Below are 27003 nucleotides of genomic sequence, written 5' to 3'. Positions count from 1 at the left end.
GAACAGGAAAACAAAATATTTGGGAACTGAAAGTTCTCCCGAGCACCGGACACATTTTTGATGAGGTTGGCATGGACTCCAAAAGCAGATTTGCATTCATATACAGTTTGTCTCAAAGCAAATAAGTCTGAGGATCACACCAGCCCTATGTTGGGAAAGGTGCTGTGATCAAAGTTAACAAGCCAGCCAACCTGGTCAAAGAGAAAGGACGCCACACCTCCCAAGGGAGCCTATCTTCTTGGGGAATGATACCCTGCAAGCTGGGCTGTGGTATAAAAGGCCATCCAGGGATGGTGTTTTGAAATCATCTACAGGAGTTCAAACTACTAAGGGAAGATCTTAGAAGAAAATTTATGAAGAAAACCTAAGCTTGGAGGGATGGTGCTCTTCTAACTCAAAGCCGCGTCACTGTGGTTAGATCTGAAATTTAACAGCAGGTCCTGATTTTGCTTTTTCTGATAACCACATAGTGCAAAGTATGGCTTCCATTTTACCTGCTTCTAATAGATCCATGAGACCTGACACGAGTACATATGAAGGGTGAGTAATTTTGATCTTTATTTGTTTTGGTCAGATGAAAATTTCTTGGATTTTATTTTAAACGCTCAGAGGAAAAACCCCAGAGTTTTGTCCATCTTCTCACACTGGACATTAAACAATTGCATTACTGTTCGTAATACAAACACATATAAAAGCACTGAGGTGTTTCATTCTTTGGCTCTTGGGGATTTGGCAGGTTGGTTCCTGCATGAATGTAGAACAGAGTTGTGTGAGATAATTTAGCGGATAAAAGCACTGGCTGAGCAAGCTGGACCACCTGAGTTCACGTCCCAGAACCCAGTGAAATGTGGAAGGGGAGAACCCATCCCAAGAGATGTCCTCTCCCCTCCACACACGCATCCTTGCATGTCCACCTCCACACAGTTTTATAAGAAAGCATAATAAAAATACACATAGTAATACTAAGAGAGAAAAAGAGGGTCAAAAGAACCCACAAAAAACCATGAGAATTTTACGCAACCCACAGGAGCAGACGAATTCAAAGTTCAGCCTGGAATCCACTGTGGAGTTCAGTGTTTAGTTCCAGGCCCATAGGCTGTACCTGGGAAATAATGAAAGGGCCCCGCAGTGCTTACGGCACTTCAACTGTGTTCAGTGTGTAATGGGGTAATTTCATATGCTTTGTGATGGACGGAGTTGACATGGATCGACTTCTGAAATACCATGGATGTTATTCATCTCAAAGGCATGCATAAATCTGCCCAACTGCCTGCAAATTAAACTCTAATTTCTGCCTCAGGTTAACAGAACATAATAGAGCATTAGTCTTCATGAAGCTTAAGGAATTTTTGTAAGTTTCCTCTGATTTGCTGAGAATTGTGGGACACGTCTTGCCATAATGTCAGCGTACAGGCAGGGCTCTCCTCCCAGGCTCAAACAGACCCTTCCACCCACCAGGGAAGCTCAAGAGAGGTGGAGGAATATGAAATGAAGACAAACAGGCAAACCAAAATGGAAAACCTCCCAGCTAACTCTTTTTTTTCTTTCTTGTTCTTTTCTCCCAACCCCCCCTCCCCCCACAGGGCTTCTCTGTGTAGCCTTGTCTGTCCTGGACTCGCTTTGTAGACCAGGCCTCGAACTCACAGAGATCTGCCTGCCTCTGCCTCCCAGGGTGCTGGCCAACATTTTTCTTTGGTCACCGATATTTAGAGCACAAGTTTTTATGAAAAGAGGCTTAAAAAAAAAAAAAAAAAAGGAAATAGAATGTGGGAGTCTATTTAGTGATAGTTAGGGATTTTAGAAAGAGCAAAGCGTTGGAAGAGACAGGTTCGTACTGGTTTGAATTTGGCATGAAGTCTGAGGCAAGCCTTTCCTTAACATTTTTAAGACATTTGTGTATTTGTTTTTGGTTGAACATGATAGTTGACATGTACTTAAGGGGCTTTTGTTTGTGTGTTTGGTTGGTGGGTTTGCGGTGTTGGCGACTGAACCCAAGGCCTCATGCATCCTAGATAAATGCGCTATCACTGATCTATATCCCCAGCCCAGTAAGAGGATTTGAACTATGCATGTATTGCAGAAATTTTAAATTCTATTATCTAGCTAATATATCCATCACCTCACCAATTTCTCATCGTAAGAATGTTCAAAATCTATTTTAAAGCAATTTTGAAGTATATGCCTGGTAACTCGTGGTTATCAGGCAAGGCAGTATAGATCATTACGCTTATTCCTTCAATGGCACTGTTCCCTTTCACCATCTCTTTCTCACATCTTCCTAGTACCCAGCTTTTGAGGCACAGTATTTGTCTTTCTGGGCTGGTATTGCCCTTAGGAGAGTTCTGCCCATGTCACAAATGACAGAATGCTTTTCACTGTAAGAGCTCAGAGGCTAGTAAGATGGCTCGGTGGATAAACAAACACTTGACACCAAGCCTGCTGACGTGAGTTGTGTCCCTTGGGCTCCCATCCTGGAAAGAGAGAAATGGCCCCTACAAGACATCCTCTGACTTCCATGCATGTGCTATTATGCATGCATATTTTTCACCCACGCCCATAAATAAATAACTGTAATAAAGTATAACTAGTATTCCATTTTTGAATATATATTAATAAACATATTTATAATACATAAATATGTAAATAAATATGTTGCGCTACAATTGACATATGAATGCAGATATCACTGTGACACACCAATCTCAATTCTTTTAGATAAATAACAAAAAGTGAAGTTTTTGTACCATAAGAGAGGTTTATTTTAGTTTCTATGCCCCCCATGATATTTTCTTAGACTAGCCATATTAATTTATACTTTCATAAATAGTATACAAGATTTATCTTGTCTCTAGACTTTGGCAATATCTGTTATCAGAGATCTTTGATCATAATAATTATAACAATTGAGATGTAACATGAATAAATTAATAAAATACTTTAAAAATAATAATTATAACAGATATGAAGAGATATCTCATTGTGTTTTTTATTTTAATTTCCATAATGACTAGTGATATTGAACATTTTAAAATATATTTGTCAGCCATCTGGAATTTTGAGAATGTCCATCCAAATTTTTAAGTTATATTTAGCCATATTCTACTTCTATCTTTATTGAGTTATTTAACTTGGATAATAGACTCCTGTCCGATGTATATCTTCTCCCAGCCCATGGGTTGTCTTTTCACTTTGTGGCTATTTCTTTTGCTATGCAGGAGGCTTTAGTTTGGTACAAACCCATTTGTTTGTTTACATGTTTGTTTGCCTTTTCTTATGGAGTCCTACCTTAGGGACCACTTTACAAACAAAGATGGTGGAGCCTTTCTCTGCGGTCTTCTGTGACACAGCTTCAGATCTTACATGTGCAGCTGCTGTCTATTCGGAGTAGACATTTGGATGTGGCCCGAGATCAGGTTCAATTTCCTTCTTTTGTAGGTGGGGATCAAATTTTCTCAACACCATTTATTGAAAAGCTTTTCCTTTCTTCATTGTGTTCTTGGCTGCTTTGTCAAATACCAACTGTCCATTAATAACTGGGTCTATTTCTGGACTTTCATCTTATTCCCTTCATTGATGTGTGAGAGCCACACTGCTTTGATTACAGTCATGTGGGGGGTTTGGTTGGTTGGTGGGTGGGTTGCTTTTAGACCATGTTCCACTGTCTTGAAACCTATATAGCAAACTGGCCTTGAATTTAGTATTATTCTGCTTCAGCTTCCTTAACTGGCAATCAGACATCAAGGAAATCTAAAGGATATCTCCAAAGTATAAAGGGATTATTATAAAAAAATATACTACAATAGAATGTAATTAATGACTATGATTGTTTGAGATTTTCTGCTTGAACACAGGAAAGATGGACATCAGTAGTTTTAGAAACTCCAAGCCACAGGTGTCCTTAACCAATTGAATCAGAAATCCCTAGAAAGGACTAAAGTGTCAACACTCTTTAAAGTCCATCTAGTGATTCCAGTTTGTGGCTAGAGCTTGGTTTTATATTATAGGTGCACACTGCTACATATTTTATATTTCTGCTCCCTACAATACCTCTATAGTTCCACTCAAGTTCTGTGATATCTCTTACCTTGTTATTTTGAAGGTATTAAGTTAATCAAACACACACACACACACACACACACACACACACATACACACACTCCTAATAGAACTGATATACAGTGAAGTTGTAGGCTATAAATTCAGCAAGCAAAAAGATTAATTTTTTTCTATCTACTAATAAGGAACTACCTGAAACTGAACTTAAGAGAACAATCCCAATTAAATAGAGTAAAATGCTGTATGCTGAAAACCACAGAATATTGATAAAAGAAATTCAAGACAACATGAAGGCATAAACAGGTGAAAGGATATTTCACATTTGTGGACAGGGAGACTTGATGCAGGTGAAACATTCATAACACCCACAGTGGTCTACAGATTCAATATAATTCCAACCAAGACTCTAATGCCCTTCTTCACAGAACTAGAACAACCCTAAAACCTATGTGGAACAAGGAAAGATTTCAATGGCCAAAATGCCTCCTTTGGTCACTGAGAGGATGATCACCTTAGAAGTGCTTTTTCCATGCACAATTGGGACAAGAATCTCCAGCAGCATCAGACTCTGACACCCTTTAAAGATCCCCCCAGTTATTCTGATAAGCAGTTGGGGAGTCTCGCTGGAGATGAATGAATGCATTTCTTGGTGTTATGGTTTGTAGATTCAGTTAGAACCCCAAAGGAAAATCTCCCAGATCATGAAATCAGCTTTGGCAAAATGAAATAAAAAGTAGAATTGAATTTGGAAGAGAAAGTGAGTGGCAGTGTTTCCAGAACTTTAATGTGCATATGAATCACTAGGGTTTATTAAAATGCAGGTTTTGATTTGATGGTACTGGGGTGGAAACGTGGTTTGCCTTTCTAACCAGCTAGCTCCCTGAGCTGGGCTGTGATGCCCAGAAGCTTCACTCAGCACCCTCTGCATAAGGGCTGTGGGCAAAGGTTGCCTGACTCTTCTCAGCAGTAGCAAGGAGGTGTCTAGTGTCTGTCGGAGAATGCAGATGCTTGTTCTGCAGTAGTGACAGCACAGCAGCACCACGGAATACTCATTCTTCCTTTTCCCACTTCCCCCATCCCCCAAAGGAGGTATGCCTCACAAACTAAGAACCCTGTTCCTTCTAATGTTTTGAAGGAGGGAAAAAAAAAAAACTAATAGTATTTTGTTCTACTTTCTGAACAGTTAAATTTAGGTTAACAAATAGGATTTGTTAAGTCTTACAGATTAAAGAAAGACGCATTAGACAGACTGCATCAAGCAATTTACAGTCTTTCTGAGGAGACAGAAAATTAAGTCCATTTTAACAGCATTAGCGCAAATATAGATGCTTTAAAAACACGGTGAGGGGAGAGGTATTGATTAGGGATAAAGATTGCTTAGAAAGGGCTCCTGGAAGATGTGATGTTTGAGGTGGACTTAAGGAAGGAATAGGATTTTGATGAGTAAAAAGAATGAAAGGGAGTGGAAAGAGTAGTTCATGAGCGAAGGCTTCTAGTAGGAACTCTCACCATCAGCAGCACATCTGATGGTAACATTTGAAAACTACTTTCTAAGCATCCAATTGATTTTGGCCAGGTCACCAGTGTTTTTCGTTTGAATCCCCTTGGTGGTTTTTAAGGAACAACCTGCATCAGATGAGGGCCACTGGAGATGTATCATAAGGGCATGAGCTAGTTGAGATGGCGTCAACTATTTAGAAGGAAATGGAAGGACCAAAGAGTTTCCAGATGGTTCTTGGTGGGATGTCTTGACCACTGTAGTTTGGGACAGATAATTCATTTTCACTGATATGTGGAGGGGTATTATGATAAACAAAATAACTGAAGGCCGCAAAGAGCATGCTTTGTGAGTAGAAAGGAGACTGAATCCAGGGCCCACCTGTAGGGCAGCTCAATGCCTTCTATTACATAGGTTTGCCAAATGAGAAAGGAAGGACTGGTGAACCAGCTAGAACTTCTGAGATGGGGGCTGGTGTTTCTATAGACTAGTGTCATAAAAATGGGGTGGGAGGGGAGGGAGAGAGGGAGAGAGAGAGAGAGAAAAAAAAGAGAGAGACCTTGTAAGAAATGCTGGCCTATGAAAGAGACCACAGGATCCATCAATTGTTTACCTAAGCACATCCAGACACAGACCAGGGAAGTTGAGAAGGAAGCCAAGAAGTGTACAGAGATGGAGACGCAGTGCTGAGAGATGGCCCCTCAGTGGAGCGTGGAAGGCACTGCTATGGAAGCATACACTTGCTTCCTGTGCAGGATGCAGTCAGGGAAGGAGCAGGGGTTGGCAGCCATGCATCATTAGGATGGGTGGTGTGGTCAGGCCTTGGGTGGGATGTTGGCTCCAGGATGCAGGCATAAATGAGGAGCCACTGAAATATCCTGGGTAATGGGGTGATGGGCTGACGCTAAGCAGAGCTTCTAGGTTTTTGTTGTTGTTGCTTTTAAAGGTATGGTTTCACTATGTAGCCCTGGTCGGGGACTCAAAGTACAGATCAGGTTGGTCTCAAATTCACAGATAACAGCCTGCCTCTGCCTCTTGAGTACTGGTATTAAATGTATGCACAGGCATGTTTTGCTAAAGGGTTTATTCTATCTCACTTTTTGCTTCTAAGTTAATTATTTTTTATGATAGTAGTTTTGAATTTTTGTTTTATGTGTTTATTAAGATTAGATCTCTTTTCCTATCATCCCTACTTTCTTCAAGTTCCTTAGCCATTCTTCTTTAGAATTCATCTTAAGCATTTCTTCCTTTCTTTCCCCTTCCTTCCTTCCTTCCTTCCTTCTTTCCCTTCTTTCCTTCCTTCCTTTCTTTTCTAAAATATGTAGCCCAGGCTGGCCTTGAACTTGTGATCCTCCTGCCTCTCCCTCCTCCTTCAGCAAATCCCACCAGTGTGTGCCACCACAACTGGCCATCTTAAGCATTTCTTTTCTTGGTTGGCTAACTCTTGTTTCTCTGGGTTTATACCTAGTCCTCCTTTCTTTGTCCTCACATTCCCAGGAGCCTGCTCATCTCTCTGCATCCACCTCACCATCCTCTGAGGTCTGTTTCTCACCTGAACCTTTTAATGGGACACGGATCATTTCCAAGTTCACTGAGCACAACTACCAAACTCTCAGTGGTCAGACACTCATACTGTCTGAGCTCAGTGGCTCATGTTGATGGGTGAAGAGGTATGGACTGCATACAGCCATTGAGACAACGTATCCCAGAGCCAAGCAGTATAAACAGGCAAATCACTTCCCCACATCCCTTTGGGCCTAACTTGGTCACATTACATTAGCTCACTGGGGATTTAGCCTAGCAGTATACCCCAAAGGAAAAGAAATTGAAGGTTCACAAATACACTTCAGGCCACACTCTGCTTTCTCTGGTTGATCTCAATATAGCCTCATAATATTCCAGGTATAGTGATGAGGGATACTTATTCTATACCTGAACATAAGGCTTTGTATAACTGCCTCTCTGTCTCTCTGTGTGTCTCTGTCTGTCTGTCTGTCTCTCTCTGTGTGTTAGGGGGAGGTATCCTGAGTCTCATGCATAAAGATAAGTGTTTTGTCACTGTACATCCCAATGCCTTATAATTACCATAAAAGTCAGGGCTCACAGGCTTGCCAAGTGGCATTTTTCACCATCCTTGCTTCTACTTCACAGATTAGGGGATGAAAGGGCAAAATTAGCTTGCACAAGCTTGCACGGAAAGCATTTGTCTGGTTGATGAGGCACTAAAGCAAAGGTGGCCTGAGAGCCATATCCCTGTATTACGCATCCTCACAGTAAGAGAACGGCACTTAGAGCAGAATGAACAGACTAGAGATGACTGGAGATTTCCTGGTTGCATGGGACTGCTCAACATCTGAAAGCCTTGGCATCCTCATTTGTAAGTTGGATTATTAATGTTACTCAACTAATGGAGTGGTCACGGCATTAAAGGAGCCAATGTATTTATCTCATCAGTTTTCTGTATGGTATAGTTTTCATGCTTGGTTCTAAGTGTGGTACGCAGTAAGTGTAAAACAAATACTAGCCATATTATACCAGATTTAATTATGAGAGGTTTGTTTGCAGCAGTTGTGTTAGTGATGATCATAGGTGTCCTCGCTGTCTCAGGTGTGCTTTTTTTTTCTTCAAATATCTTGATATTCTCTTTGTGTATGAGTTGACACTATTCTTATATTTACTATCTTTCTCCACCCTAATCCCTTCCTATACACCAACACCAGGTAGGAGAGACAGAAGATCAGAGGGGAAAGGGGCATATACCTTTAGGCTGCTTCCTGCTGATTAGGACCATGGGGTCCCTTGGGGGCAAGTCCAATCTTCATCATCAGGATATCTCCAGCTTAGTCTCATCAAACCACAACAGCAACCAGAAGCAGCACGAGGGGCTCAGTAGTTGCCTTCTTTGGAGAAGCCCTGCCCCTCTCTGGTATCTGGCATCTCAAGAGTCTCCAGAATTCCAAATGTAAACTATCTGCAGCTTGCAAAAATTATGGCCCTGCTAGTGCACTAGGCAAATCACAGTTATCAGCTGTGGACAATTGAAACAGTCCCAGTATCCCACACCTGGGATTAAAACAAAAACACAAGCATATAACCGGGTTTTAAAGAAACCAAAATTCTCACCACATGTATGTATGTGTTTTTTGTTTCTAGAAAAAGGTCTGTGTACGTTAAGAATCCTTACCTGGATGCTATGGATGAAGACATACTCTATCACTTGGATTTAGGAACCAAAACACACAACCTACCAGCAATGTTTGGTGATGTAAAGGTAAAGAAACACTTTGAATGCCAGGAAAATGACTGCATTCCCTCTGCTGTTTTTCTTTCTTATTTTCCTCAGAATAAACATCACAGCCTTGGATAGACAGGTCAGAGGTCCCAAGAGCACATGAAGCTACTCAAATTCAGAATGTGTGCATCATGAACAAGCACTTCCATCCCAATAAGACACAAATGTTTCCAAACTAAATCCAATGCAAACATGATCACTTAGCCACTGTGTCCCTGGAGAGGAATATAATTTATTGACAATACTGTTGGGTATTCAGAATTCATTATGTCTTAACAGATTCAGCTCACAACTTAACATTTGCATTTAATGCTGAAGCTCACAGATTCTTATCTTATTAAATGATAAAAGAACTCAAGACTAACAAAGCTCTATTATTCTCTTCTTGAAAAAGCCCATTGTACATATTTTGTTATTTTATAAAAAATATTTCATGAGAAAATTGTTTATAGAATAATAATGGAAGAATTGTGTTACTATGTTATTTTATCATATACATAGGCTCTAAAACCAATTCTTGTTCCTTATTTAAAAACAGGAAAACATAGAAAAGAGCATTCTGTTTTTAAAACAATCCTTATAGTCGTACTTCCTAGACCCAGACACTATCAATCCACTTTCTTTTTTCCATTTAATTTATTCATTCACTTTTGTTTCTATAGCCATTGTACATGGCACTAGGTTACATAAAAACACATACTGTGCTTTAAGCATATTAACCCCATATGACTCTTCAATTCCTTTTTAATAAAAAGTATTAAAGCATTTATAATAAGACTAAGGATACAGCTCAGCAAAGACTGGTATAGTAGTGAAAGTATGTATTTCCAGAACTTGAGAAGTTGAGGCAGGAGTATCAGAAGTTCCCTTTCAAGGTTATCTTTGGCTATATAACAAGTTCAGGGCCAGCCTGGAGTGAGACTCTATCTTTAAAAAAAAAAATAGTTTTCATGATGCAACTTGCCATCCTGTATCTTTTTGTTTGACATTATGCTATTACTATATCCCCATATTATTTCATTTTGTTTGAAATCCATTGATCCATTGTCCTTGGGGTCAAGTGGTGCGTCATAAATTATATAAACCATGTTTTACTTTTGTAGTAAGCATTTCCCATTAGAAACAGGACTCAAGTAGATATTATTTCTTGTAAGGGCTTTTCTCATGCAGGAATATTGGTGTTTGATGATTTGCAGACATGGTCAAAGGGAAGAGCTTACGGAAGTCAAAGGAAGTTCAAGTTACTCCAGAATTGCAGAGCTGGTACTTAGACCAAGCTCTTCTGAGTCCAGGTCCCAGGGATCTTAACTATTTGTAACCAGGTGGATTCTGAGTTACAGTAAGTCAGAAATCTCCAAAATCAAATAGGGAGGAGTGTGAAGAAAGAGGATAAGGAGGATGAGTTTAGGCAGAAGAAGAAAGGAAGGTGAGAGAAGAAAGGAAGGAAGGAAGCAAGTATCTCTAGGCTATCTGTTGCCAGTCTGTGCTCAGCTGCCTCCTCCCTCCACCTCTGAAGGAGCAAATATGAGTGTGGGTGGGGTTCCAGGCTGCAGCACAGCCTGTGTCCCCATTCCTCTCCAGACTGCAGCTCCCTGCCTTTGTGCAGCCTATCTCCTTCTTCCTCTTCCTCTTTCGAATGTAACCTTTGTCTCTTCTACTGAGCCTGCTATTTAGGCTCCAAGAATCTTTGATCAAGTCAAACTTTGGTACTCATTAACTGGACCTGAATTCACATGTTAGGTGTGAGGTTCATGCCTCCTCACAGAGATTTTCCCCAAGACCTTTATCTAAGGATGACAGCTTGCAATAGCAGGATTGCCATAGTTAACAAATGAAGGAGCAGTGTGTTCAGTACATTAAGAAAACAGGATGCTTTGATACAAGCGGCCTATTATCTACATGTCTGAGTGTCTGCCTCTCCTCTCCCATTCATGATGGCCTTCTTTGTATCTGATCCTACCCAGTCCCCACCATGTAGGGCACTCCTTCTTCCTGTCTTCTACTTACATGCCTACAGTCAAAGCACATGGGAGGTATAGGCAGGAAGGTCAGGAGTTAAAGTCTGGCTCTGGTTGTATTAGAAACTAGATATTACCTTTCCTATGCAGAAGAGGAAACTAGGGTTCAATGGATCTGTAGTGTTAAAACACACGTGTTATATTTATCTGTCTGTAGGAGGCACAACACAGCCAGTAAATGAGAGAGCTGAGGTTAAGCCCTAGGTTCCCTGATGGAAGAGTTGCCGGTTCTTTTTATTTTTAACACCGCACTTGTTACTCTACTAGTTATTGGTAAATCATGGGATGGATAACTTTTTTTTCTTGATTTTTCGAGACAGGGTTTCTCTGTGTATCCTTGGCTGTCCTGGACTCACTTTGTAGACTAGACTGGCCTCGAACTCACAGTGATCCGCCTGCCTCTGCCTCCCGAGTGCTGGGATTAAAGGTGTGCGCCACCACTGCCGGGCTGGATAGCATTTTTTAGAGAGGAGAATCATGCCCGTGATGTGCACACACACACGAGTACATATGGTCTCACCTCTGTTGCTCCAAAAAACTGGAACTCCATGTTCCCACTTCTCTACCTGGCTGGATTTCACCTACGCTTTTGCCACACTGTTTCTCAGAACCACTGTCATCCACCAGCACAGTCACTTGAATAAAAGACATGCTCCGTTTCAAATCGTTTTGTCCCTGAGAACAACCCCAATCATAGCCCCATTTTGATGGATAGGAGGCAAAAGTGTGTTTAGATTTAGGATCAGAACAGAATTATATTCAGAACAGAAACAGGATGTTGGAAAGGAAGATAAAGATCAGCTGTATTGTTATAGGTCCTGTCCTCAGAAATGTATCTTCATCCAGCATTGTCTTATCTCAGAGTGAGCACGCTGGAGATTAGATTTCTTGGCTCCCTTTAGTCTCAGGTCAGCAATTCTGGCTACAAAGCAAAGACGTAATCCACCAATGCCTAACAATTCAAATTTACCCCGCAAAAGATGGTGATAATTATTATCAATACTAACTTCAAAGGGAGAGGAGATGGTAGGATATATAGTCTAAACCTGAAAGAGTTAGGTATGGTGGTACATGTCTGCAGTCAAAGCATATAGGAGACATATTCATGAGGGTAAGGGTTCAGGCCTGACTTTTGCCTCATACTGAGTCTAAGACCAGCCTGCAGTATGTGGTATCCTTTCTTAAACAAGCAAATGGACAGAAAAAGAAACCTGATAGACTCTGAAAGTCACCTGTAGTCCTTTGTACCTTTCCTATATTTTCTGGAATTTTTCTACTTGGTACTACATAGTTTCAATGGCTTAGTACAATATAAGGCTGATGACTGGCCAAGTGGAGTCGAGGTCCGAAGACCTGCTTTTCTTGCATCTTGCTTTGAAATCTCCCCAGGTATCACCTCCATCCAGCAGGTGGCAGAAGAAGTCACGTATCCTCCTTGTGGGGTGAGGGTGGAGGCAGTCTGTAAACTAGGCCAGAAGTGGAAGGCTTTACTTCTTCTCATAGTCTTGTGGCTGGCACTCCATCCTGCATAGGGCCTTGTCTACCTGGAAAGGAGCCTGAGAAGTTCGGGTTAACCGCGAGCCCAGAAAGAAGAGGAAATAGCCTTGCCATGTAACTCATCCCTCTCTGCCATACTCACTGGAGAGGAAAACAACTGAAAAATATGATAGAGATGCTAGAAAGATGTCTTTCAAATTCAATATCCAAATGTATTTTTATCATGTAGTCAGGGATGTCTTTTATAAAATCGCTAACTAGTACCCTTTAATTCATCCAAGCGATTATTTTAAATTTACTTTTATTGTGAGATTATAATATAGTCACATTTCTCCCTTAATATTCCTTTCTCCAAATCCTCCCATATACACCTCCACACTCTTTTTCAAATTTATGGCATTTTTCTTCATTAATTGTTATTGCATGCCTATATACTACATGATCCTAAATACTCTCCAGTTCAATCCATATAATGCTTAGCTTGTATGTATCTTTTCAGGGCTGACTATTTGGTACTGGACAACCAGTTGGTGTATTTTTTCCCTAGGGAAGAATATCTCTACCCCCAGTGCCCTCTGTGTGTGTGTGTGTGTGTGTGTGTGTGTGTGTGTGTGTGTGTGTGTAGGGTTGAGGCCTCATGTGGTTTTCTCCATTCAGTTTTGCGTGCCCATTGGTGTTCTGCTTGCTTGCCTCACAGTTGGGCAGTTATGTTTGTGAGACTCCATGAGTGCAGCATCTGATGTTACTAGGAAACAGTCTCCCAACAAACTCCCTGATCCTCTGGCTGCTACCCTTGTTTCTCTTCCTCTTCCGCAATGTTCCCCAAGCCTTGGGGTGCCGGAATGCTTTGTAGATGAAGCCACTGAGGCCGGCCTTCATGACTGGTTGTGGTTTTCCATAATGCTCTCCATCTGTTGCAAAGAGAAGTTTTCTTGATGGGGGTGGAGGTAAAGATTACACTTACCTGTGGGTATAATAAGGACACATGCTTATAGGTTATTGTTAGGGATTGTGCTGTTTCAGTAAATTAGTGGTTGTTGATTCTCCTCCGACAGCTATGACCTCCCTAGTTCTAAGTAGTTGGCTAGGTTTCCAGTACAACAAATGTTTTCACTCTAGCTGAGTGGGTCTTAAGTTCAATGAAAGAGCTGTTGGTCACTACTAAGGCGTGTGTGCCACTACTGCCCTCTCGAGGTTACCGTGCCCTGCTGGTCATTAGTGTGGCTCATAGGCATCAAGGCTACATAGGGCTGCTGGTTGCCTCCCTCCTTTAGAAGCTTGTATGGTGCCTTCTAGTACCCCAAAGGCTCATCTTCAGGTAGGGGGTATTCAGATCAATTGTAGCTCAGGAGGCTCTAGGCCGTGTTTCTGAAATGCATGGTATCTTCAGAATTTTAAGTAACATGGAAAATAGTTGCTTCATAAGATTTCATAGTATGCATTTAAAACATCCTCCTTAATACACAAAATACATAAACTGCATTTATGATGTAAATTAATGCAACATGGCAAAATCTTTTAAGCTTCTGGGGACATTTGAAAGTGAGTTTGTTCTGGAAGTTATTAGGCAAAATCCTGAACATATTTTTTATAATGCTTCTTATTCCTGTCCAATGCATTTCTACCTTCTTTGGTAAATCCTGGACAAAGATAACTTTGTTTGGAACATAAATCCAGTCAGTGCTGCTGGAGGCCAATGCTGGTTGGTGGTCTTCAGCTGTGTGTTACTGCTTGTTAAAGCAGCCAGGCTGGTCATGGTGGCTGCAGGTGATGCTGAGTGAATCTGGTTTAGGAGTAAGCATCAGGCACTAAGCTGCTTCTGTCCACACATGTCATCTGTATGTCTCTAGAAATCTGCAGATGTTCCTGTTGATTACTGCAATATCTACAGTTCAAAGCAGAACACAGACTGCAAACTATTCTAACGTCTGTTTTGGTTTTACCGTCAACCAAAATGATTGTAATTTAGATGCAATGGCACCACACAGTGAGGCTACTTTCAAACTACTGTATTTTGTATATAAAAGGGGCTTCCTTGTACTTAGACCTTGACCTGCTCATAGAAAGAAAGTGTTTAACTGCTTATAGCAAGAACAAGAAAAGCCCATGAATAATCAATAGTAAGCGAAGCTCACCTTAAACAATGGCCTGCCTTGCCCTCTTGTCCCTAGCCTTTGTGGCTGACTTCCATTGTGCATTACTACCTTAAGGTCCTGTCAGAAAATCTAGGACATTCCAGCAAAGACAGTAGTGAGGTAGATGAGAAGCAGAGCTCCCAGACAAAAATAATAATTATGTCCTGTGATGGAGGATGAATGTATGCAGCCCAGAAATTACTGTTAAGTAGAAACAGGAGGCATCCTGAGACCAGACCACGCAACTCCTTTGTTGATCCTTTGCACAAGAGGCGCCCACTCTGCAACCTCAGGAATTGCTTCCGACATCCCTGTGAAGGTCTTTGCTAGCTTTCCTTGGATCCTCTGCCCAGTGCTGCCAACATCAACCAGGCACCACTAAGGGTCTTTGTCCCACCCAGAAAACTTGAGTCAGCTTCATTTTTTACTAACTTCTGCAATAGAGAGACTGTGAGCTCAAAATGCAAGCCAAGGCAGTGTTATCTGATACGCAACTGAGAAAGTGCCTGGAGCCACGCCTGCTCTTTTGTCATATTCAGTTGCCCTTCATCCTGAGAGAGCACTGACGATGATGGTCTGAGGAAGCTTCCTGTGTTGCTGAGCAAGTTACTTGATCAGTGATGAGCTGGCACTCAAAGCCAAGTGTGCCTACATTCAAAGGGTAGCTGCCCAGCATTCCTTGGCTTTGCTTTCTGGACTTCAACCCATATACCACACTCTATATACCATACCACATACACCACAGCACATACACCAGGCCACACCCCTTACACATACACCTACCATATATACCATGCCACACACACACACACACACACACACACACACACACACACCACATCTCTTATATGACACTGCACTACCCTCACACCACACCATGTGGCTTTTGTTTCTGAGTGGCTTGCTGCCTGACAACCTTCTGTGTGCTCTGTTTCTCCTCAGCTTTTATCAGACCCTCTGCTTGTCCTCTGTTGCTGACCCCTCCCTGATTGGTGGCTACCTGGATGCCTACTCATGCAGGCTAGCAACAGGCCGCTCTGCTCCCCTCTCTCTGGCATATCCTCCCATCCTGTGGTTGATGTATCCCTAACAGGTTGTGACATGAGCAATTATAAGTTTCCTTTGAGCCAGGGTCTCACTGTGTAGTCCAGTCCAGCATCAAATGCACTATGTAGTCCAGGCTGTTCTGAAACTCACAATCCCCCCTACCTCTACCTCAGAGAGCTGTTGTAGGTGTGCATTACCATGCCCAACTGTCAATTATCATCATATTTTGTTAAACAGAACAACTTTTGACTTTAATATCTACCCTAATTTCAGAGAATAAGATAAAAACAAAACAAATTAGTGGGATGGAAAGACTATTGAGCTATGGTTCTGAACTCACAGTGACAAGCTTTGGTCCATGGTGATTTTTTTTTTTTTCTCAATGAAGAGCAGAAAGGTCTTGAGATGAGTAAGTTATCACAGTAAAGTTTTAAATAAAAACTCTGGTTAGGGTGGATAATGAGAAAACACAGTGAAATTGGCAGCTGCTGCTTCCCTGTCACTGTCATTCTACACCCTTCATACTTGACACTAAACACCTGTGCTGTGAGTGTCCACCACTAGGATGATGACATCAAGGAAGATGCTGCTATAAACGAAACCACCAGGAAGTGCCTCCTTGAACAGTGTCAACACTTATGACTTTCTTCACTAATTTAGTACATAACTCATTGCACCTAGTTGCCTTCTTTTTCAGGTTAATGACGCAAATGAGGCAAATCTGAAGCACAACCCATCTAGGACATCTATACACAATCAGAAGTAAACTAACTGTACTACAAAATGAAACCGTTATAACTGAATGCCGGCCTGTGCTCTTATCTTAGTGACAATGAAAGACACCTGTTTGCTTTTATTGACAGTTTGTCTGCGTTGGTGGTAGCCCCAACAGAATGAAAGCCTTTGCATTGTTTATGCACAAAGAGCTCCGGTTGGAGGGAGATGGAGAGGCCATTGAAGACATCTGTGCGGGGACAGACCGATACTGCATGTTCAAAACAGGCCCTGTGCTCTCCATCAGTGTAAGTGCGGGACAGCTCCAAGTCAGTTAGCCTCTGCAGGCTGGACACCCAACTGGGGCCATCAGAACACAGTTCTCCCCCAACCCTGCCTTGCCCTCTCACACGGGAAGGCAAGTAAAGAGGTTGACAGGACGTCTAGAAAAAGTTTTCAGGGCAAGGGAGAACATACAGGGTCACCACCTGCCTTTATACTCATTACGTAACTATTCGAGGGAAGGGCAAAAATCTTCACGGCTTGTCCCTCTTCTTGATTAATTAACATGCTCCCCTCCCCCGCCATTTCCTTTCCTCTGTCCTTGATCCACCTTTAGGAACATTGAGCTTTCCTGGTGGCCATGGTGGCACTCGCCTTTAGTCCCAGCAGTCAGCGAGGCAGAGGCAGGCGGGTTTCTGTGAGTTCCAGACCAGCCTGGTCTACAAAGTGAGTCCAGGACAGCCAAAGCTACACAGACAGACTCTGTCCCAAACAAAACAAAACAAACAAAACAAAAAAAACTCCAAACAAACAAACCAAAAAACCAAACCAAAACAATTTGAGCTTTCCGTAGAGGCCAATTTTCAGGATGGTTAGAATTTAACAGGAATAGCCGGGCGTGGTGGCACACGCCTTTAATCCCAGCACTCGGGAGGCAGAGGCAGGCGGATCGCTGTGAGTTCAAGGCCAGCCTGGTCTACAAAGTGAGTCCAGGATGGCCAAAGCTACACAGAGAAACCCTGTCTCGAAAAACCAAAAAAAAAAAAAAAAAAAAAAAAAAGAATTTAGCAGGAATAAACTTGCTGAAAAGCGACAAGGGCATTTCAACGGAGCCCCTGTGAGGAGCCCCTCCTCTCAATCAGAATCTTCCGGACACAGTCTGTCGAAAGACGAAATGAAAACAGAATGATTCTCTGAGCATTTCCGCTTAGCAACAAGCACTTAGGAGGGTGTCTGTCTACCCTAAGCCACCCACTCTGCCCATCTCAGCCTTCTGCGCATGGCTGCCTTCTGAAGCAAAAATTCAAGTCTGTCACATATTTTGATATGGTAGTCCTCTGGGCGGGGGAGCATAAGCAGAAGAGAATAAGCAAGGCCTGCCTAGATGCGACAGTTCTGAAGAGCTGAGTTGTAAATGCCCTTTGTATTAGGGGACAGTCACAACTCATTGCTCCCCCAAATTCCTCAGGTTACTCAGTGGTGGAATGTGATGAGAGCTGGAATATGGGGTGACTAAAGAAAACACATAATACCACTGGGGCACTGCGTTTGATCTTCCTTCTAGGCCAAGAGTACCTGAGACCTGTTTTGGCTTCTAATGGCAAAATCCATTTGTTTATTAATTTCTTCATTCAATAAAATATTATAAACTATCTACCTTAGAAGAAAGTAGAGGGTTTAGCCACTTCCAGTGGCCATACTATGTCTATTAGCTCTTAAAATCCTTTATACTATAATTATTTGTTCTATTTCGAACAATAAAAGGAGGAAGAAAAAAAAAAGAGTAACATTTACCCCAGAAGTGAAACTAAATGTAAAAGTGTCACCATAAGACAAAGCCAGAGGTAATCCCGCTGTCCTGTCAAGGAACGTAGGTTAGTGACTATGATTGTTTTGGCATAAATGCTGAATTAAACCAGGATGTGGTCATGATCTGTAACAATTTGAATTTATTCACATGCTCAGCATAAGTTTTAAACATTTTTCTTTTCTTTCTTTCTTTCTTTTTTAAAATTTGGTTTTTCAAGACAATATTTCTCTGTGTAGCCTTGGCTATCCTGGACTCACTTTGTAGACCAGGCTGGCCTCGAACTCACAGAGATCTACCTGCCTCTGCCTCCCCGAGTGCTGGAATTACAGGTGTGCACTACTGCACACTCTGGGACTCGAAACCACATTTCTCTTTTAGAGTCCTTCTGAACTCACATGGAATTAACAGCAAACGATCAAGGCTACATCTGAACACTAAAATTAGTTTACTCATTCACTCACTCGGGTGAAGTAAGACTGGTGAAATGGCAGCCAAAATTATGTTTCCTCAGTTTTATGTCAGTTATGTATCGGGGAGCAACCCTTTTCACATAAGCTCATCGAAAAGAGCCCCCACAGTGAGATGAGAGCTGACACCATCCTGGCATTCCTGTCTGTACTCGCTGCCATACCACCTCTGACAGTGAGGGGCCCAGCTTAGCTGGCAGTAGGATGCCTCTCTCTAGTCCTCACAGATGGACACATCCATCAGCATGCCGTGTAGGCATCACTTAGAGATGACTTACGTTCTCCCAAGCATTGGCACAGTCTTAATGATTATGTAAATTTATACAAGGGCTGTTAGCTTGTAAGGGAGAAAAAAAATACGTCCTGCTCACTTATGCGTGTGTGTGAGATACATAATGCCTCTCCTCTCTCTCCCAACAGCACGGGATGGGCATCCCCTCCATTTCTATCATGCTGCACGAACTCATCAAACTACTCCACCACGCACGCTGCTGTGATGTCACCATCATCAGAATGGGAACCTCAGGGGGAATTGGTGAGATGGATTGGTTTCTACCTTTAAAGCCTACTGATGCTTCGTACATCCCTGTGTTAATTCAAAATGTGCCAATATATGTAGAGTCCAACAGAAACACACATGGGCTGCAAAGTACGGGAGGCTGAGATTGAGGATTTAAATACCCCTCAACGTGTGTGTGTGTGTGTGTGTGTGTGTGTGTGTATGTGTGTGTGTCCACCATTGTTCAAAGACACTGATATAAAAAAGTAGAATTATTAGAAAGTATGATTTTATGATAAGTTCTAGGGTTTTTTTGTTGTTTGTTTGTTTTGTGTGTGTGTGTGTGTGTGTGTGTGTGTGTGTGTGTGTGTGTATGTGTGTGTGTTGCTGTCACAAGACCTAGACCAAAATCAGCAATGGGAGAACAGGGCTTATACAGCCAACAGCTCGCAGGAAATTATTGAGGAAAGCCAAGGGAGGAACTTAAGGCAGGACCTGAAGCCGAGGCTGTGAAGGAGGGCTTCATGGCTGTCCTTATGTAGGCAGCTCCTCAGCTGAGGCTCTTTCTTCCCAGGTGACTTTAGTTTGAGTCAAGTTGACAAAAACTAACCAGCACATGGTAAGAGTTGGTTTTGAGCATGAGAAATTTTACGTGACAGGAATAAGGGTGTTCAGGTAAAGAAAATTACAAATATTTACCTGTTTCATCTACTAAGTATCAGACCCAACGGCTGCTAGCAAAATGCTGATTTTGGCTCATCTCTGTGACTGTCTTCTCTCAACTCCATAGCAAAAGGACCATGTTAACCCTGACTACCCAAGTTCATTCAAGTGCCTTCCTGCCTCCCTTCAATTCTTTCTTAAGGAGCAGATCTTGTCAGGGTAACCATGTCACATGCAAAAAGCAGATCACCGTTATACATGGAAATGTTTGATTTACAGAGTGATGGGATTACATGGTTATTTAAAAGGGGGTGAGCTTTTAAAAAGACAAATCCCTTAGAATTGCTCGAGTAAGCATTTTGGAGTGAGATGATGTAAAAAAAAAAAAAAAAAAAGAAAGAAAGAAAGAAAGAAAGAAAGAAAGAAAGAAAAAAGAAAATCCTTAAAGGACTAAAGAAACAGCATGATTCCCAGATGGCTCTGATGAAGATGGGGCAAGTTAAAAAGGACTACAGCCTGTCCAGAGCTATAATAGAAGAACACATACAACCAAAACCCCTCATGGATGGACAGAAAACCATTTGTGGGTGCTCCTCCAAATGGAAAGAGAGAATGGAAGCAATCAGTGTTGCTCAGACGTCATTCTAGATGGTAGTGTATCGGACATCCCAAATAATCAGTTTGGGGGAACAATGTGCCTGGGAAAGACTCGGGAACCATTGTTAAGGCCGCTGGTAATTCTTGGTTGGCAGGATACGGTGATCTGCTTTCTGAGGTCATAGCTACACATTCTGTCCTCCTCCCTGCTGCAACTGCCACTTGATGTGAATGAGTCTCCAGCAAGTCACTCTAGTGACCATCCAAAGCATGCTCATGGTCCTGTGTTTCATGATAACACAATACAGGCTACAACAAGATGGTAACAGCATCATGATGAGGGCCTGTAAATGGAGGCAAATTAAACTATTGTGCTGGTGTAAACAGCTTTGTTTGAAGCCGTGCTGTATTTGAAGACAGAAAATGCAGATATTATTTATTCTTTTGCCAACGTGACCATTCCTTAATTGAACAAATACCTTGATAAGAGAAAGGTACATAATTAAAAAGCACATTTGTCTTAGAGAAACCATGCTATAAATGCTTCAACATTAAGGGATTATCTACCTCCAGTTGGCCTGTGGGCGCATCTGTCTGGAGATTGTCTTAATTAAATTCACTGACATGGGCATGACCATCTCCTAGGCAGGGGGTCCTGACTTGTGCAATTGAGCACACACAAGCAGGCTAGCAAGTGCATGTGCATTCCTTCCCCTCTGTTCTTGACTGTTGTCAAGACCGGCTGCTTCTAGTTTGTGCCCTAACTTCCCCATAATAGTGGACTGTGAGCTGGAACTGTAAACTATAGATGCCTGTTCTCCCTGCTTTTGTCAGGGTGTTTTTAATCACAACAACAGAAACTAAACAATGACAGCCACGTTGGGTCTCTAGCTAGAAATATAAAGTGTTCTGCAATGAACTCTGCTTTGGCATATTGGAATGTATACTAACTCAAGATGAGTCTGAACTCCATAGCCAGGGCTGTTTTTGTTTTGTTTTGCTTTCTGTAAAGTACCAGGTAATAGCATTCCTGGGCTTTGCAAACTGTGCACTTGCTGTTGCTACTTCTTAGCGTCACATCATAGCTCGGATACAGCAAGGGCAGGATGTGAATGAACATGTGGTTATGTGGCAATAAAGCTTTAATTACTAATACAGGTGGCACGTGTCCTGTGGACCAGAATTTGCAGACATGTGTTCTGTGGCATCTGGAATGAAGCATGTACACACTGACCAGATTTCTATTGAATTCTTATGATATGATGGGTACAGCACTGGACCCGGGGAGAGATCAGTGAACTGACACTGTCCTTAACTTCATATAGCTTGTGTTCAGCAGAGAAGTAGACAAACAAATGGCAGCAAGAAAGAGTGTGATGGGTATCAGGAGAGAGACTGTTGAGGGCACCACCTAGACACATCTCCTTACGCAGGCTGTAGAAATCAGGCTAGATCAAAAGATGAGTCCTGGAAGGGCCCAAGAAACTCACTGTAACCCATCCGTGTTACCTATTATTTATACTCATTTCATTGCTTCTCCTTCCATGGCTCTGACTTTTGGAAGGGAGAGACTCCAGCTGACACCTGAGGAACGCTGACATTACTGTGATGAAAGGGAGTCAGGGAGGACAAGCGCACATCCAGGCAGGGAGAGTCAGGGTTGACAGAAAAGGGCATCTCAGTGGGCCCAGGCTTTGCAGCACTAGAAAGGCAGCCAAGAGGCCTAATTTGCATGGAGAAAAGGAAGGGTGTGTGATAAGAATCTGGAGGAAGAGAGGAGAAAGCTGCCAAGAAATTATAGTAATCGAGGAGTTTGTAGGAAGATTAAATATCAAGTAGTCATCTCACTTTGTGAAAGCTACTTGCTGGCAGGCTCGTTTACTTTATTCCTGACCTAATTTATTCAAGTTGGTGCCTGAAGGCTGGCACTAATTTGCATGTCCAAGAGTCATGTTCGTCTTGAAGTCTAAACCCCACCACATTGTAAATGCGAATCTGAAAAGACAGCCAATAAAAATGCCTGTTGTAAAGGTTATTTGATTGCACTTGGGAAAAAAAATATTTTTGTAAAGAGGAAAATGGGGAATCATTAACAAACAGCATTAATTAATGTTGACAGAATAGGTTACATATTGCATGTCACAAAAGCCAACTCCAAGCAATTTTCTGGGCTCACTTATTTATTCCATATTGCAGGGATTGCCCCGGGGTCTGTTGTAATAACAGATACAGCTGTAGACTCCTTCTTCAAGCCTCGGTTTGAGCAGGTCATCTTGGACAACGTGGTCACCCGAAGCACTGAACTTGACAAGGAACTGGCTGATGATTTGCTCAACTGTAGCCGAGAAATCCCCAACTTCCCGACCCTCATCGGACACACGATGTGCACCTATGATTTTTATGAAGGTGAGAATCATTTGTCCACCATGAAGGCGGTAGGAAAACACCAGCAGCTTGTTATGAAAACCCATAATCTGTATTAAAACTGCATGCTAGCCAATTAATAGTGTAGATTTTCAAAAGGAAGCAAATAACCTTTTTACTTACTAAAGCATAACAACATAAGGGCGTAATAAGCATCCAAGAAGCATGCAGAATGAGTTTATAACTGAGAATGGGTTTATAACTGAGAATGGGTTTAATCCTATATCAATTAGAATACTAAAATGCTATTGACAGCATCTTCTCTCTGCTCACGACTTTTCCTTAGATTGCTGACTTTAAGAAAGAGGAACATATTGGCTCTGTGCTTTTGTCGTTCCCCTGAACCCGAGCCAAGAAAGGAGACTGGGAAGCAGAGAGAAATGTCTAGTTAGACAGACCCTGTGGGATGTGATCGTCTCAGCAGGGCTTTTATCCCACAGCCTGGTCTCCACACCTGGTTTAGGGTTAAGTTGATGGTCACTGCCAAACAGTAGCTCTTGTTCTGAGGGAATGACGAGACTAGGCAAAAGAAAAACAAGACAAGACAACCTCCAAGGATAGAGCCTGCTTATTACAGAAGAAACTACAGTGCCTCGACACCATTGCATGCTGGGCTTTTAGCAAATTTTATGCTTAGTTACAGTTATATAATAATCATAAATAATCTTAAGATGTCATTAGCAACTTCCTTTCCCTTTCTCTAGATTAAAGTTTACATATTACTTTAAAAAGTTCACATTTGTCCAGGTTAGTAAAGGTGTTGGAGGCAGGTAGATGAGCAGGCTGAGAGTGCCATAGGACCTTAGGCACCTCATTTTAGTCACAGCTCAGTCACAGAAGCCTGGTGGAGTCAGTGTTTCCATTGGCCCAGTGTGAATTATTTTGCCAGCATTTGTAATTTCTAGAGCTTTCCATATGAAAATCCAGATTTCTGGCTTGCTGACATTACATAAAGTAGCACTAAAAAGTACAACATAGTATATACATGACATTCCAGGAAAGCCCTGGCCTGCATCTGGGGCACTTGTGCTGTGGGTGAAGTGAGGCAAATCCTATCGCCTGGGCAGACCCTCACATTCACATTACCTACAGCCTCTGGGCCTAACTAAATAAGACAGAGGTGTTGGCAGACAACACCAAAGAGAAGGAGAGGAATAAGGAAAACCTGCTGACTAGGATGGGAACCACAGAGAACAGAGGCAACGGAGAGGAAGGCCTTTGAGAAGGACCGTGCAAGGATGGAGGGTGGCCAGCTTCCATCCGGGCACTGCTGGGAAGAAAAGGCTGGAATGCACACACGGTGCAGGAGTACATCAGACTGTTCTCCACATCTGTCCTTCTGGCCCCACTGGTCAACCAGGTGAAATCAACTAAGCCAGGAATAATAGGAAGAATCTGGATTTGAAAACTTAAGGGAAGGGGTAGCATGAAGCCAGAGGGGTATGTGCAGGACAAAGGATGTACCGGTTGCCTGTGCCTGGCTGGGGTGGTCATGTGGAGAATGGCAGTGTCCAAACCATTTGCCTCAGGAGTGTCATTGAGGTATGAAACCTCTTCTCCTCCAGTGTCTCCACCTTGCTTGTCCCCCTGTCACTGGGGCAGCGTGAGGGTCTCTTTAAAGGACAGCATTCTCTGTATCCCCTCATCCCATTCCTGATGTTCCCCCACTGTCCCTCAGAACCCGGGCACTCCTATGCATACACTCTGCCCTGGGTGTGAGATTTGAGCCAGCTGTGGCCATGCTTTATAGTCCTTTGGGGGAAAAGGCTCCAGGGAGGAGAGAATTCAGTGCCAGGTTAATTCCCAAGAAAGAGACTCACTCAAGAGGCAGGTACGGATGCATCGTAAGCCAGCCTTCTCAAGACGCCACTGCCACACTGAGGTGAGGCAGCAGCCATTAATTCGCTCCATCCCCTTTCAGGCCAAGGTCGTCTAGACGGAGCGTTATGTTCCTTCTCGAGAGAGAAGAAGCTGGACTTCCTGAAGAGAGCATACAAAGCTGGAGTCAGGAACATCGAGATGGAATCGACGGTGTTCGCTGCCATGTGTAGACTGTGTGGTCTGAAAGGTACATTTCTTGTGAATACCAATTAACCCGTCCTCTTTTTCACAAAGGCATCTTATGTTCATTCTGCAGGAGAAGGAAAGAGGGCCCAGGGAAATTATATTTCGTGTTAAATGCTTGCCCTACAACTATTTATAGTATGCATCATCTCATAGTGTTTTGTGAACAGGTAAGACATTGCCCCCACCATGGATATAAGGAGACAAAGCCCAAGGACCAAAAATCCAAATATCCAAGGGCACCTGCTGGCTGATGACATAGCTAGGACTCAACTGCAGGTCCATTGTTCTCTGTCTTGGTAGTGGCTGCTGTTTTCTATCATAATTGGATTTGTTGGGACAAGATGCAAATGAGAGATTCCTAAAATAGTCTATCAGTCATAATTTTAATTATCGAGGTCAGGAAAAGGTAGGAGGAAAAGTGCCATTTGGGAAAGGCCACATGGAAACCCGGGAAGCACATTCTGGAAGGTGTAAATGCAAAGCTAAATATATCAGGAGCATGCAGGTGTGCTTCAGGAACAGGCGGAGAAAAGTGCGGGGAGGGGGTGGGGAGAGACGTGGGGGTGGGGAAGAGGGCAGGCCTCTCCTACCACCTCTAAGACTTTGACTTTCTGTCTGGAAACTGGAATGTATTCTAGAGCTCTGAAAAGAGAAGTTTCTGTAGACTTTCCTAGATGCTGAGCAAGGAAGAAACTAATAGGGCCAGAGCAGAAGCCAGAAAAGGCATAAGAAGGACAACAGGTCAGCCATCCAAGGAGCCACGAAGGGCCACGGGGATAGCAGAGGGCAGGGAGATGCAGTTAGCCTCTGCACAAGTCAAAAGAAAAACCCACCAAGGATTGCTGACATTGGATGTGAGTTCTAGAGGCAGACCCTAAGAGTACCCAGAAGGGTGAACTTATCACAACTGGGACGAGTGTGTTTAGGTGAGAATTTGGCAGCAGGGACTGTCAAACGGAGGTCAAGTAAGCTGGCTGACTTACGACTTTTAAAAAAATATTTATTTTATTTTTTTACCTATACATTTATATTCTTAAACATACATAAAATAAACTACCTGCAGCTAGAAGAACCACGAAACAATCGGGAATGATATTAATGTTACATTTATAGTGTTTTGGCTATTTGTACTTGGCAGCCTTGAAGAAAACATATATGCTTTGTTGGTGAGCCTAAAATTCTGAATGTAAATCAGTATCTATCATCTCTCATCTCTATCAACTTAAAACATCTATCTAGATCTAAAAACATCTTAACCCCTAAACAACTAAGCTTAATTGTAAACTAGACTATCTGGTCTTCAGCCACATCAGAGACATGAGAAGGAATAAAATTAATTACCTGAGTAAACGCGAAGTGCAGGTTAGCAGCTTCCAAAGTGAAAAAATTTGACAGAGACAGTTTGCTGCCTGAACAGTCACCCAAAACTCTCTATAATGTTGGAGCATCACCTTCAGCCTTCTGGCCCAGTATACCTGACAGACATATTTGTAAGGCAGGAACTATTGAGGACTTTCTTAGCCTGTCTTGGCAGAGTTTGGCCGTCAACTCTGCCTGTGTCCAAGCTTGCCTATTTTTAGGCAAAATTCTGTCTGTAGCCAAAACAGGACATTTTGCTCAATGGCTTGTTTGCCATATCTGAAGCCATCTCCATAAGGAGGTTCTTTGATGTACATCGTCTTTGAGATAGGCTGGGTGTTGCCAGGAGGTAAGGACTAATAACTCTTGGGCTTAGATTAAGAGTTTGGACTGGAGGAGTGAACTTGTGTATTGAAGGTGTAAAGATGACATTTGAAGCCAATACAGTGGATGAGACACAATAGACATAGATAGAAAGCGATCCAAGTTAAAAGTTGGGGAGATGAAGAAGACCAAAGAGGAGTGGTCAGTGATGTTGGCAGCACCCCAGGAGAGGTTTTTCTCTGCTGCCCAGAGAATAACACTTCACAAAAATAATCCTGAATTCTACCATTTATCCTTCCAACCAATCCATTTTCATATGAATGCTACAAGCACTATGCATGTTGTAACATTTCTGAGAATGAACTTTGGAATAAAAGAGCATTCATAAGGAGATTAATTGCAGAGACACTATTCTTAACCACTGTGACCTCAGGGTACATGTATACAACAGTCCTTGCACTATATGAGTGAGGAACCACAGATTCTTCCTTGTGCTGTTTAGTTTTTCCACTTTTATGTGTATGTGTGTGGTG

General features: G+C 42.4%; 1 protein-coding gene across 1 annotated transcript in view; it reads left to right on the top strand.

Annotated features, from left to right (window-relative positions):
• Positions 1 to 469: 469 nt before the first annotated feature.
• Positions 470 to 27003, top strand: part of Upp2 (uridine phosphorylase 2) — a 37481-nt gene continuing 10947 nt past the window's right edge. The window contains 6 exon segments of the mRNA XM_051166205.1: positions 470 to 540; positions 8708 to 8825; positions 16407 to 16565; positions 18958 to 19072; positions 22493 to 22702; positions 24642 to 24788. Of these exon segments, the coding sequence (XP_051022162.1) occupies positions 479 to 540; positions 8708 to 8825; positions 16407 to 16565; positions 18958 to 19072; positions 22493 to 22702; positions 24642 to 24788 (811 nt within the window). The 5' untranslated portion in view covers positions 470 to 478.

The sequence above is a fragment of the Acomys russatus genome, chromosome 24 (genome assembly GCF_903995435.1).
Source record: "Acomys russatus chromosome 24, mAcoRus1.1, whole genome shotgun sequence".
Classification (NCBI taxonomy): domain Eukaryota; kingdom Metazoa; phylum Chordata; class Mammalia; order Rodentia; family Muridae; genus Acomys; species Acomys russatus.
The sequence above is the reverse complement of the archived record's forward strand: the minus strand, read 5'-3'. Positions and strand labels throughout refer to the sequence as shown.